Source organism: Hippocampus guttulatus, chromosome 11 (genome assembly GCF_054856545.1).
Source record: "Hippocampus guttulatus isolate MCC_2025c chromosome 11, RoL_Hgut_1.0, whole genome shotgun sequence".
NCBI classification, from domain to species: Eukaryota; Metazoa; Chordata; class Actinopteri; order Syngnathiformes; family Syngnathidae; genus Hippocampus; species Hippocampus guttulatus.
In genome coordinates, this window is record NC_141271.1 from 10,947,902 (window position 1) to 10,962,478 (window position 14,577).

The following is a 14,577-nucleotide window of genomic DNA, read 5'->3' on the forward strand; positions in this document are numbered from 1 at the left end:
CGATGAAAAAGATGTCCAATAGGTTTCCGGACTTACGTGTACACTGCTCCAGGTTGATAGTGTTGCTCAGGTGGATGTTATCTATTCGGATGTGGCCTCTGGTTGGATGCTCAAAAAAACCTTCAAACACCACCTGCGCCACAGACGAAATAGGTACAGGAGCGCATGCATGAGATCAATTGGATTACAGCGCTATCCTACCTGAATGTCAAGTTCTAATGAGATCCTGTACATAAGCTGCGTCACACCTTCTGCCTTTCACAATGATAATAAATGCTTGGTTAGGAGACCAGATTGTCATTATTTCACCAAGCATACTATTTGTGACCTTTTTTTGTTTTTATTTAGGTTTGGTGGCTGACCGTGAGATTTTTCTCATGCAAAATGGGTGCCTTGGCTTAATTTCAAGTATCTACCTGATATTCCTTGGGGCTTTGGGGCAGAATGGTGCGGCCCTCCCTCCACTGAGTCCCCTGATCTCCTTTCAAAGACCACAGCAGCGTCTCCTCTTGGTCGTCGTCCCTCAAAAGGACCCTCAGGCTCCCGAGCGCCTCACCTTGCAGCTGATAGTGAAAGAGCAGGCAAAGCGGGCCTTGCTCGGGGGCCACCTCTGGGCTCAGGAGCCTCGCGCGCTTGCGCTGGGTGTGGGCCCCAGCGTCCAGGTGGAGGTAGTTTCCTGAGAAATCTGTCAGAAAGAAACAAAGAAACGGGTCTTAGAATTACTATTGGTACAACCATTCAGATAAATGGTACATATACTGTATATACTTTTTTTGGTATGTTTCTGGCCCACTGCAGGTCATTAAAGAATCGGTCAAAGCAATTCATTTCACAAGGGGGGGGGGGGGCGCAGTGCCCGACTGACTTTGTATCACAGCTGGAAGTGGTTACTCGGAGCTGAGGACATTACCACCATCCTTCTGCGGTATGTGGCAAAGCCGCAAATGAAACCACCATTTCATCATGGCCGCTAATGGCCGCAGCCACACAAATGCGCATGCACTCACAGGAAACACACCCGCGCACACACATACATACACAGCTCTTATAATGAATGCAGACACATTTACAGTGCAATACCTTTATCCACCTCTCTCTTTCTCTCTCTCTCTCTCTCCCCCTCCATCCATCCATCCATCCGCTTTGGTAGCAACAACATATCACATCTAATGAATAATGTATTTGGGCTGAGTTAACTCTGTTTCTCTACTTGGAGGCATTAAAAAGGAGACCTAAATTACAGTTGCTCATTAAGTACATTTAGGAGGGAGGGAAGAAAAAAAAGTTGCTGTTTCCTCGTCTCTTTTCTTTTGATCTTGGCCAAGATACAAAGGAAGAGAATTAATTAACAACTCTCCACGGGCAAACTAGGCGGAGACGCTCGGAGGCAGTGTATTAGTGCTCACGTGAGTATGCGTGTTCATTTTTTCGATGTGCAGCTCATTTCGAGAGATTTGTTGTGTGTGAGCGAAATGATAAGTGTGGCGGTTTGTATTTGGGATGATTCGTGGGTGCTGCACTTGTGCATGGGGGATCCTCTCGAGATTCGACCGTCGTGCTATGCAGTGAATATAAAAAGTCGACACATTCGATGTTTAAATGCCATGCTTTTGTGAGATTAAAAATGTACCCCAAGAGAAATCATTTCAAAACCTTTTCCACCAGTCCTGTGACCTGTACAATTCAACGGAATAGATTGAAATCGTTTTGAAAGGAAAGGCAAAATAAGCAATTGAGACCGGGAATGTGACTGTTCAATTGACATACCAAAGAGGGGCTTGTCGACTTTTTCAATCCACTCTATTATAGGCGCATCTGAGAAGTTCATTTAGTTCAGCGTAGTTCGATTCAAAAATGTCGGGGGGGGGGGGGGGGGGTTCCCCCCAGGACATTTAGTTACTGAGACGTTCTTATTTTCCATGATAATTTTTTTGCGGGGAACACTTTGTACTTTCCTTCAAATTATTAAAATAAGCGAGGACGACGGCCTGCATCACCTTCAATTATATTCTACTCGAGCACTCTATTATTTCACACATTTTGTAGGCACTACATTTTTTTTTTTGGTTTCAAATTCACGTCAAGGTCACATCCACCAGTCGACAGACACGAATCATCAGACTCGCAGCCACTCGTGTGAACTTTGCCATAATTAATACATAGTGACACAATTACAGGGCAAAATAGTGTTCGGTTCTGAAAAGGCAAGATAAGACTCCCAGAGCGAGCTGACACCTATTTGACCTAAAGCAATTCAAAGCAAATGTATTAGGTGTTTCAAATTGATATCCTAGTCAGTGGCTGCGAGTGGCTTTTTAGCTGCCTTTATAAACTCCTTTCTTTTGCTTTTCAATTACAGGCATGTCGACCGTGGAGAGGTTCTTTCTATGAAAAACTCACCAGGGTATAACATTCAGTCACGGCCTATCTAAGATCAAAAGGATCCCTTTCTCGGGCTGCGTTCTGTTCAGGTCGGGCTTTTTTGCTTTTAAAGCTGCTCAAAAGAGCTTTCAGTGACAAGTGCGGGGTTTTGATCTGCATAGGGAGACGGCTTGCAGACAGGGTGCTGGGCTCATGTGGCTGTAGAACACGACTTAATGTCATGTTGCTGTCTAACAGGAAACTCGCTCTCCCTCTATCTCTTACTGCCAAATATGCTTTCTCATAAGCTCGCATCGTCAGAAAGCCTTGAAAACACACACACGCACACACACACATGCACGCGTGCAGCCTTGTCTTTTCACGTAGGAGCTGTGCAGTCAACCTGAAAGTGTTTGGCTCTGATAACCAAAAGCCTCGGTATATGGCAAGGTCATGTCTGCGCGTGGGCGGGGGGCTCTTGAGTCTTCAATATGTGGGCCGACCCACCTTGAGTGGTTAAATATGTGTGTTTGTGTCTGCAAGTAGCCTCAGGGAGAGCTGGAGAGCTAAGGCTGCACTTCTGTCAGAGCCATCATCTGATTTATCTGACCGCTGTGGGCCCCGTGCGTGTATGCGTGTGTGTGTGTGTGTGCGCGTGTGTGCAAAAAAGCAAAGGATACCTCGGGCCGTCTTAATAAAGATGAACACACGTGAAGAGCACAAGTGACAGAAACAGGAAAAGGCTGCGAGAAGATGTGATAACACTGATGGACGAGGAGACGATGAATGAACTGGATGACGGTATCCACAAAATCAGTGACTCAAGTGAATACATGGCGGAGTACATCAGAGTTTCTCAACCTCTGCTGAGCTAAGGCACATCATTTACAAATCAAAAGTGTCACGAAAAGTTGGAGCTGGGTGATAAATTGATCAAATCAATTGAGTTTTGGATCAGGCCAATTTTTTTTTTCTTGTCCCTCTTTCAAAAGAAAAAATGGCTCCGGTATTCTGCTGGCAGGCACTGTTTATATCGAAGACCTGGTGGGCAACAGAGAAGAGCGAGTTGACTAAAGAGGCAAAGTTCCATTGGTCTTTTGGAATTTGTTTGAGATTGTAGCTTATAAAAACAGCTCGTTTACAAGTAGATTTAACCCTTTCAGGGACAACGGTTACGACAGTGGACATCTTATCATGCTATCAGGTTGCAGGTTATCATTATTGGTTCATGAAAGGGTTAAAAGACTGTTGAAACCAAAACCAAACTGCCTGGAGAGCTTGTATGGAGGATTTTGTTGACATTTTCAGACATAAAGGTTCATTTTGTATGTAAACATATATTTTTTTTAAATTTACACTCTTATGTTTTTTTGTGATGTAGATGCCCACCCCCAGGTGGATGGCCGTGGTCACCACCCCTGTTAACCTCCCCCTTGCCCCACCTCAGTTTACAAATTTACATTGTGTGAAATGTGGGCCTGGTTGCTAATTATATGCTTTTATCTTTCTTTGCATTGTCCTCTTTTAAAGGGACGCTCACTTGCATGAGATAGGGCCACTCCCCTCAAACCTGGCTCAGTTTAGCTCAACAATCAATCGGGTGCATAAAGTGGTTCTAAAATGATTGAGCCATGGGGTGTTTGGGGTGTTTTGACAAAAGTATTCTTCTTTGAACATACAATAACAGTTTCAAAAAGAAAAAAAAACAACGTAGCCCATTTAAACGTGAATATGTCAGTGTTTGTCGAAATGTTTTAACACTACAAGGATTGGAGGCAGAGAGGAATAGATTGAAATCTGGATGAGCCAGCCACGTATCCTGGGGTCACCCCGTTCATACATGGAAATATCCGTCGCAAATTCTGAAAAAGCATCTAGCACACATGTAAGTACTCACTCTCTGATCCCAGTGTCAGATCCAGCCTGGTTTCATGTGGGCTATGACCGGCAGCGCTGCTCCCGGCGATGTGCAAGGACCAGCTGACAGCTGATTGGGGATCCGCAGACCAGCCACACAGGCTCTGTTCAAAGTCACATACGGCCCACAGCGACGGAGTGGTGGCTACGACACAAAAACACGCACTTGCGGTCAAGTTTGATTTTCACAAAAAGAAAAAAAAATCTTTTACGTCATGTTAGACCAATTTCAATGACCGCCGACTTCCCTCTTTTTTTTCTCTGTGTCCTGACATCTGGCTTGGGTAAATTGTGTGCGGTAGCTGGCAGGAAACCGTATTTGGTAACTTGAGATTATGTCTCAAATTGTCATTGCCTGTGCCAGCATCGGACCATCATTCTCAGCAGAGGAAAAAAAAACTTGATAATAAGGCACGATTACCAAACGCATTTGAATATAGTGACAGTGTCAGCGAAAATGCACGGAGGGAATACAACCAGAGAAATATGACAATATACTGCATCCGTATAACGTAGAAGTTCAAAAATCTTGCACAAAAGTTGACATGTTTCATAACATTACAAGAGGTCCCTATAAAGGCTTAAAAGAGACATCCCCCTTTTAAACTACTTTCATAGATGTTCAGCGCTCATGGACACAATTCAATTAGTTGCGACAAGCATGAATATTTCACTAAAACGAGGACACTGTCGGAAATGGAATCGAATGTATTCCAGTACATGAAGTCAAATGCATGCACTTTTAAGGGCAATAAAATAGCATTTTCCAGTAAGATGACTTGCCAGAGAGAAGCCACTCTCTTGTCATATTCATGTGAAGCCTGCGTGCGCGCGTGAGAGGATGTGAGGTCTGGTGGCCGCGAGATCCTATTTTCATTCACACAGAGCTTCATCTGGGACTTTTGATTCCAGCAGACTTCAAAGCGCAGAAACCCAGCGGTGCACGATGACATCAGCAGATTGACCTTAAGTGCAGCCTCGTATGGGCTGGTTGCATGGATGGAGATTGCGGCTGTGTGTGTGTGTGTGTGTGTGTGTGTGTGTGTGTGTGTGTGTGTGTTTACCAGGCCTCAGTGCTGCAGTGGACTGTTCCACCCTGGGCAGCGTAGGGGTCGCTGTGTCAGGCATGGTGGTTGTTTCTGCAAACAAAAAAACCCCAAAACAAAACAAAAATAAGTTGTAAAGTGTAAATAGTACGGATTACACAACCGCCTTACATATGCTTAATACTGTTGAGCATTGAGAACCACCACCACAAGTTTATTTGATGGAATAATGTTTAATCTTCAATTCATTTGAAGTATATTCCGCACTTGCCACACACACAGACACACACACGCATATGATAGATGGCGCACTCACGGCGACCTTGGTGTCAGCGGGCCCACGATAAATCAAAGAGTGGTGCAAACACCAACACATCAGCTGTGGGCTTTGTCAGTAAACTGGCCGTGATAACCACTTTTCCAAAGTCGCTTCTCTAAACACCGGCCCAATGTTTAACCTGCGCTCCTTACACGGTCGCATACACACATGCGCCGAGTGTCGACATATGTTTATCTGGTTCCTGTCACCAAGTTATTTTCAAGAAAGTACTGACTCTTATCTTTTGTCTTTCACTCACCAATTTTTTTAAAGCTTCCAGCAGTACCTCAAAAGCTTCTTTTTGGGGACAAACATTCAGCCTCTCCCTTCCCCCTCAACACACACACAGAAAGTGAAGTCTAAACGACTTCTTTCTCATCTCCCTGAGGAATGCTGAATGTCATCTGTATGTATCATTCATATGTTCTTCCAGCCACAGCGTCTGACATGCTGTCTGCTGTGGTCTGGTGGCACCTGCACACACCAGCCAGGATATGTCACAGTGGCTTGGACATTTACTGTACTGAGAGTTTCCACAACTCACTTGATGATTTACGTGCGTGATTGTTGAACCTTTACTTGTAGTAATATTTATACTTAATACGTAGCCTTCATTTGCTGTGTGGGATTTTTGAGGTTGTTGATGCCATTGGTTCAAAATTGTTACGTGTTAAGTGGTGCAATTAGCCTAATTAGTCAATGCCTGATTTTGTCGAAAAGATAATTCCGAGTGACGATGCTGTGGTGCGGAATGAATTGTTTTTTTTTCCCCCTTCCACTTCTTGCTTGTTCAATCTTGACAATCGCAAATCTGTGTATATGTTTTTCACCACATTTCCTTCTTTGTATTTTCTGACTGTTTGGATGCTCTACTGCAATACTGCCTCTTACTGGTCAGTATTGTTACTACTACATAAATCTGATATATCGTACGGGTTGAATGACTTCAGATTTTTTTTTGTAGTTGACGCTAAATTGACATCAGTTAATCAATGATGTCATGAATTTTTCTCGAGCTCACTTTCCAGCCTGCACTTGGTTGCCGGCCACTATCACAATTTGTTCCTCCAATCACATTCAGATACTGTGTCTTCATTCAACAGACAGGACTCCAAATTCTCACACTAGTTAATTTAACACGCAACTGCAGGATAGCTACTCGCAATGGGATACACTTCAATAAAAGTAGGAGGAATTGCCTGATAGAATGGAGCAGACAAACAAAAGGGTTGAAGGAGATATGTTTAGAAATAAAGACATGACAAGGTTTGACTCAAATTTTTTTTGTTTGGCGGCACACTGCGTTTTTGGACCAGACTTTCTATAGGTGGTATCACACAACCATGTGAGAGCAGAAAACAAGAAGAAAATCGGAGAAGTCCGATGCGAGTTTGTTTAAGTCATTAGACGGTGTGGTTTCTCGATTGTACGGATTTGTAGTTTTAAAAAATATATTCAGACTACTGTCCCAACACACGCAAACGGTGCAGGCAGGAACAAGTACAGTCAATTGTCACGACACCGGATCAGATATTAACACAGGATAAGTAGCTGCCGGCAGCTGACATTAAGCGCTTTTAATTCGGTGCCCTTTACCTCTGTAATTACCCCCCTCTTGAGGAGGGGGAAGAGGAAGTGAGCATAGGGAAGGGCAGACAAACATGAAGACATGAAAGACATCACCTATTCAAGTGTCTCAGCGTCACCTTCCATATTAATGACCACACACAGCGTTTGTCAACCATATCCTGGAGCCCCATTTCATCTGCTTGATTTTTGTCCTCACCAGCAATCTGTTTCAATCCTTTTTCCGAATCAGTTTGTACGATGCCAGTGTAAATATGATCCAATCAACTGAATTATTAAAATGTTTTGAATTGTTCAGGCTGTTGGTTATATTTTTCTTTTCGATTCCAATAAACATCCTGCGAGTGGAACAAAAGTCTTGCAACTTCAAGTGAGAAACAGGTGCTGAGCCCCCCCCTCCCCCCGCCCCACACACACACACACAGCCTCAGGCTTCATTCTAAAGCTGCTGACTAAGCAGCCTGAGGTGGAAACAGAGAGACGAGAACTGTTCAATTATGCAAAGAGCTCTGGGTATAAATCTACCTCTGTCTGCTTAAATAATGACTACCCACATTTTGTGTGTGTGTGTGTCAAACAGAGAGAAAATACTGTGAATACTTTGTAAGTGACATAGCGCATGGTGTGGGGAATTCCTCCTTTCAAGGATTTAATGACAGACTAAACATCTTTGTTTGGGCGTAACTGCAGAACTAAGTCAGTGTACCTGTGGCAGAATTATGACTTGGTGATTAAAGACAACTTTAAGAAGCAAAATGACTTCAAATATTTTGCAACTTAAAGTTTTAGATTCATTATGATGACGAATTAGGATGCCGAAGGGTTTGATAAACACTGTGGGAAATGCTTTGGTGATGCTGAATTATAATGCCGTCTGTCAAGGAGCGTTTAATAGGTAAGTACAAGAGTATTAATGGATGAAATCCATTAAAACTGCACGCCGATAATACTTCGAAATCCATCAGTGTGTTAAAAAGAAAAACTGACATGCCCGACAATGCTCCGAGAAAGACGATGCAAGTAGGACCACTGATGCTAAATTGCTCCCCGGCCCATTGTGTAGGCTTGTAATCGTCGCCTTAAGTGTCTTGCTCACAATCAAGAGAAGACGCTTCTGGCAGTGAATGGCTAACAATCACAAAGAACCGCAGGAAATGAGTTTAAGTGTTGCAGAAGCCTTTACACTAGGTGTGCTATTGACCACGGGTGGCTTTCACTTTGCCTGTCACTCAAATTTGAACAAGGTCATGGCTGACCTTCCTAGATTACATATTTGTTCCAGTAATTTATTAATGATTCAAAAGAGCAATTATCTTTCAAGTTGGAGATAATTGAACTCACAAGTTGAGTTAATGAACTGAATGATGTTACATCAAGACTGTCTATACTTAGCTGGTCATGTCTTTGTCATAGTTGCTTGTTCCTGCAATACTACTGGTTTTACATATTTGGCCAATAAAGATGATTCTGATTCTAATTCCAATGAAAAGGATTTGGAAGAGAAACTAATGCTGTACATAGACAATGCAGTGAAGTGGCGATCAGTCCAGAGTGGAGCATGCTGTCGCCCAAAGATGGCTGGGATACACGCAACCTCACTCATGAGGACAATATTCTTAATGAATGCACATTTTTCAAATGTAAAACTTTAGAGCGTATTACTGAGGACGGATCATGTTTTTTTTCTCTCGTTATCATAGCACCCGTATTAGATAAGATTGTGTTTTATTTGTCATGGCCATGGGATTCTTGGTCAGCTAGTTAGTTAATAATGTTTGCTATTTGAGGACGCTCGGCTGATTTAGCTGAGCGTCCTCAAACATTCTCCGTTTCGTGTCTGTCGTCCATCTCTCATAAAAGCCGACTGGATATGTGTCTGAATACATGGGGTGCAATATGATCCAAGGATGCTACGATAAAAAATTGATTCTCTTCGTCAAATCAAAATCGATTTTTCGATTCTAATATGTATATATTTTTTGTTACATCTCTAAATGGATAACATATTCATGATTCCAGCATTATTGCTTTTTGCTGAAACAAAGTTGAAAGGACAAGACCTAAACACGTGAAAGACAGATGGCTCCGTTCAGTAGCACGATGACGAGCTACAACTTTGCCTTACGAATAATGAGGTCGGGAGTGAAGGGAAGGTGAGGAGGTTGCGGTTTGTGTGTGTGTGACTGCGTGTGGTGGGGGTGTTACAGGAGCCTTGGCAGAGATGGGAGTGATTACGGCCTTGTGATGAAGGGGGAATGCAAAGGGAGGGCCGGGAGATGGAGCGCCGAAGCCACACGCATTTACAGAGTCGACCTCCTACGCTGACATTAGTTTCCATTGCTTGTCATGTGTTTATACCTGCTGCTACACAGCAGCTCACATCTTGGGCTTCGTGGAATCGGCTTGAGGGCAATGATTATGCACCATCTAAATACAGCACATACCTGCAGGTCGTTTCTTTCCATTCATGGTGGTTAGCACGAGTAATAATGAAATATTTGACAGTGCTTACGATGAGTTTTATTCCGTCTCTCTCTGTACATAACACTTAACAGAATACTTTAGGCTGATATAGTACACGTATGTAATTATTGCTACTTGATGAGAAAACTCATATTTTCATAGTCAAACATGTTGCATTTATAAGAAGCAGTGAGAAGGGGCCGGCAGAGAGAGACATACGGTAGTAACCGAGTGTGTTCAGAGCCGAGGTTGCATTCCGGCAATCACATGAATATATCTGGAATGGAGCCATGTCTCACATGTGAAAGCTATCAGTGATGGTGGACGCGCACACACACACGCACACGTTGAGAGCTAATTCTTGAATTTAACTGGAAAGCTGGAATGACTAAATGCGATATCTGCCATGATATGAGAAGCATGTGTGTGTGTGTGTGTGTGTGTGTGCGTGTGTGTGTGTGTGTGTGCGTTTTTATGTGCGCAATCCAAACGTATACAATATGACACACCAAAGACTCTTAGATGTCATACACAATTATAGTACAATGTAAAAACATATTTATTTCCCTTTTAATTTGACTTCAGTCATAGAAATTTGACCAGTTATCCTTGAGCAGTACGAAAGCCGGACAAAGCGAAACCTAAGAGGTCCTTAACTAGTTGCCCTGATGTTGATGTCTTCATTTGCTAATTTACCAATCCGCAGTATCATTTGTAGTTATCTTGGAGACACGCAATATGGACGAAAAGTATTTTGGCACACTAAACAGCAACGACAGACATCAACAATTGCTTAACGCACGCACGCACACACACACACACAGTCTCTAATAAGATTTGTGTCTGGGCGCCTGATGTTATTGTGTATGAAAGTGACGCCTGAGACTCGCAGCCCCATTTGTACGGACGGCCGTGATATCCCTCAAGTGGCCTCACCATCACACTGCTGCTCTCAGCTAAAACGAGAGCGAAAGCATTTCGACAAGAATAAACCTGTTTATCGCAACATGCGGCACGCGTATGTACATATTTGCCTGTCAGCCTGCCAAAAGCAAGGTGTAGCGTAAAAGTGATGCAGATGTTCTGCTTGCTTTGCGCATTTAAATCATGAGCAAAATCCGACAGCCGCTAAAAATCTCAATTACAAGTTGCCCCAAAAGCTAGCGTAAATGATGAAAATGAGGTCTGTGTAAATAATATTGTGGCTTTTTTCCCCCAGTTTCTCCAGCAAGGATTTGGTAAAATAATGAGACACTAAACTACTACATTGTGCACACCCACTAAAAAGCCGTAACGCATAACCTCATGTTCCTTGATTGCAATTGGCTGCCGGGATTGTTTTATAGCAGGAAATTGTTTTGCCACCCTGAGGCCTTGAGGTGACGGCACCTAATTGTAAAATATGAAAACGGAATAGTATATGCTTTAGGACGTTTTCAAAACGATATTTGAGATGCAATCACACTATTCCATGGATTTGAAATGTGAAATTGCACGCAAACGAAGAATGCTTCAACTAATAATGCAAGGCGCCAATATGTAAGAAAAATCCCAGAAACGACTTGTGAGGGATCAACGTGAGTGATTTGTTCTTTTGGTGAACACGTGTGAAGTGCGTGGAGTTTACGGTGCTATGCGTAGTTTTGAGCGTTAAAACAGCACAATGATAGCACTGATCCTTGTGGCGAGCGCGCTCGACTGCATTAAATAATTGCTTTTGTAATCTGTAAAATTTTAGCTCAATCAAGCGCGCACCACAAACATCTCAACAAGTGGTTTTGAGAATATTCCTTGTTCTATTTGGCTTTTCTTGTTCTATTGCGTGTACTAGTTGGACACACAAAGACTTTTGTGTTTATGGGAGAGTTCCCCTCGCCTTGAATGTCTTTTTATTTGTTGCGCCGGCCGCATATGTAAACGGCTGTGCTCAACGGACTGAAGCCGATATACACTGTTAAATATTTTATCTCCTGTAGGGCAGACATGCACAATGATGAAAAACAAAACAAAACAAAAAAAAACAGTGTCGAGTATATCAACAAAGTCATGGGAACGTTTTTGTTAACACTTAAAAAAAAAAAACATTGCGATTGCACGGCTGGCCAGGTCAGGGGTTTCAGTTCTACTCTCCTTACATCACCGAATGTACTGTAGCTTTAAGACAATGAACACTGACAAAGAAAAGTGAAAACACACTTTGCTCAACGATGCCGTAACAGGAGCAATTTCTATGCTGTGAAAATGTGAGCGCTGCTGCTGTAATCATGTCCAAAGCTATGATCGCATCCAGAAGGCAAACATCTGGCAAGCAGACTCACAAAGGCTATTAAACAACTGCAATAGGCAAGAGATCAATTTGCGTCGCGCTCTTGGTCGTGATGTCCGCGGAAAAGATGTCAGGCTATAACTCGTGAGAGCAAATGAAGTGAAACTGAGAGAAAATGTAGAGCTCGTCCCCGTCGAGTCCACTCATCTGGAAAGATTAATCTCATCGACAAGATGTGGAAGTGCGCCTGAGGGGATTTTTGTTTATTTGTGCAGAACTTCATTTCTGTCATTGACAGAAATGATATCAATATCTAACACCTGATTGATTATCCAGATTGTATTTGACAACAGTTACCTTGAATTTTTGTCGTATTTATGTTAAACCCAGAGGATATGTGCCGTCTCTTCCCATCACGATCAGGCAGCCGGCCAGTCTTAACACACTGAGGCAATACGGTTCCCCTCAAGGTCTCAGCCATCGCCCCCGCTCACGAGTACGCTTTGCCATCAGTTCAAGCCAACAGGCCACTTCACGTCCATTGGTTCCCTTCACCTGTCACATGTCACAATATGACTGCAGCACTAACATCTACTGGTCCATGAAGGCGAAAGGAGGGCAAGTATTACGCTTGCATTTTTAATGTGGCCTTTGCAACTTTGCTTTTATCCATTACGGGTGCAAGGAAGTGCTTGTCCTTTTGTTTCTTTGGCTTCCTGTATAAGCCAGAGAGAAGGACTGCACTCGCATGATGCATCGACAGTACAGGCTGAAGGAATATTAAGGGCAAAAAAAAAAAAAAAAAATGTATGTAGCATTTGATAATTCTGTCTTACGTTTGCCTTCGCCTTGCCTTACTCAATCAGTTACCCATTAAATAAATTCATCCATCCATCCAGGCCTGTTGCGCTGCCCTGTTATGAACCAATGGCTTGTTACCAAACGTTAAAAGCTTAATGACTAGCAGAAACCTTGACTAGCTACGCGCATTGAAATCTCACTACACCATTTTTATGTATGTTATACCAAAACAAATAAACAATACAGTGGTGTACACAGATGGAAAGGACTGGTGGGAGCCCCCCCCCCCCCCTGACCTAGACATGATAATCCGTGTCGAGACATGTTGCAAATGCCAACAGAGAACGATGATTAACCTAACCCGCAGTCTCACCAGCGGAACGTACAAAGTGAAAGCTTCTAAAAGCTAAACACACACACACACACACGGAGCTCAACATCAGGACTGCCAACCCAGCAAACACACACATTGGAAGACGACCGAACAATAAAACACCAACTGTAAGCATACATGTCGATATTTAAAGTGGTGACACGTCAGTTGATTTACAACTGTAACATCATGATTTGAATAAAAATATTCAATTAATAGTGAGCGTTGAGTCAACAGATAAGTATGCAGACACTTAAGTGGAGACCCTGAGTATAGCCCTGTGTCGCATGACGTCGTGTATGCGCTTACCTGGCAGGTCACAACCGAGGACCTCCATCCTCATGCCAATTCCAGCAGGCGACCACCTCTCGGGAAAAATTCGGATGTACTGGGTTATTATCTCATCAAAGCGTCGCACCTCTGGCGTATCATAGTGGCTGTTTCCCTCAAAAATCTGGCGGAAAAGAAGAAGAACAAAGAGTGGTTGATGTTTTGTTTCTTCTAGAGAAATTCTCGTCATAAAGATGAGTGGCAGGACAATTTGATGATTTCCTTTTTGGGCTTTTTTTTTGTGGGTAAATGTGGATAAACACTAGTGCTGCTCTGTATTGAGGACAGTCAACAAGAAAATCTGCCTCCGCCGATGACAGACGCTGGCTTGACTGTCAGCTGTTACTATCCGGATTCTTCTGCTATTTGCGATCAAAGAGCTCGTCTCTCGAGTCATCGCTATTTCGGAGAGTGCAGGTAAAACTGTCAAGAGAATTAAAGCATAAAAATATTGCAGACCCCCCCTTAAGTCACACGGTCCTGCAGCGAACTATTGATTCCCGGCACAGCATGACACGTGCCATAAAAATAACAACAGAGAGAGACAAGGTCCTTTGATTGCCAATCAAAGTGGCGAGACGACACCACATCGCACAGAATTAAGCCTGCGGAAAATGACAATACGGGTTTGATGAACTGAACTCTCGCTTCTGTCCTCTCCGTGAAACACACATGACGGATTTCCCACGTTGCTCATTTGAAAAGACGAGCAGATGAGAGAAAACGGCAGAAAAGCCAGACACTCAGTAGTACTATCACAGCTCTTAAAGACAGAGTCTCCTCAGTGAGGAGAGTTTAGAGGGCCCCCCGTCTCACAGCGCCTTCGACTGCCAACAGTGCGCGGAGTGATGATGCAGGAAAGACAATTTTTAATTACACCCATGAGAGCGGAGTCGGGGATGAGTGAACGAGACGAAGACAGACGGACAAAAACAGCATGAGAGAGAGAGAGAGTACAGAAGACTCAATGTGGAGCACCGTGATTAAATTGAATTATTAAAGCGGTAATATATATCATTTCCCAAGAATTACATGGCAGGCAACGAAAGAGGATTTCAAAGTTTGCCAATATTGCTTGTGAGCTGTGAAGAAAATCAGTTGAACAAGACTCAAG

At 43.2% G+C, this 14,577-nt stretch overlaps 1 protein-coding gene across 1 annotated transcript in view; it reads right to left on the reverse strand.

The window, feature by feature from the left end:
• LOC147198051 (neuropilin-2-like) overlaps nt 1–14,577 on the reverse strand; it is a 91,640-nt gene that overhangs the window by 17,853 nt on the left and 59,210 nt on the right. The window contains exons 11-15 of the mRNA XM_086123416.1: nt 13,443–13,587; nt 5,343–5,417; nt 4,259–4,423; nt 417–685; nt 37–133 (exon numbers count right to left, since the gene is read on the reverse strand). Of these exons, the coding sequence (XP_085979542.1) occupies nt 37–133; nt 417–685; nt 4,259–4,423; nt 5,343–5,417; nt 13,443–13,587 (751 nt within the window). The remainder of the gene's footprint in view (nt 1–36; nt 134–416; nt 686–4,258; nt 4,424–5,342; nt 5,418–13,442; nt 13,588–14,577) is intronic.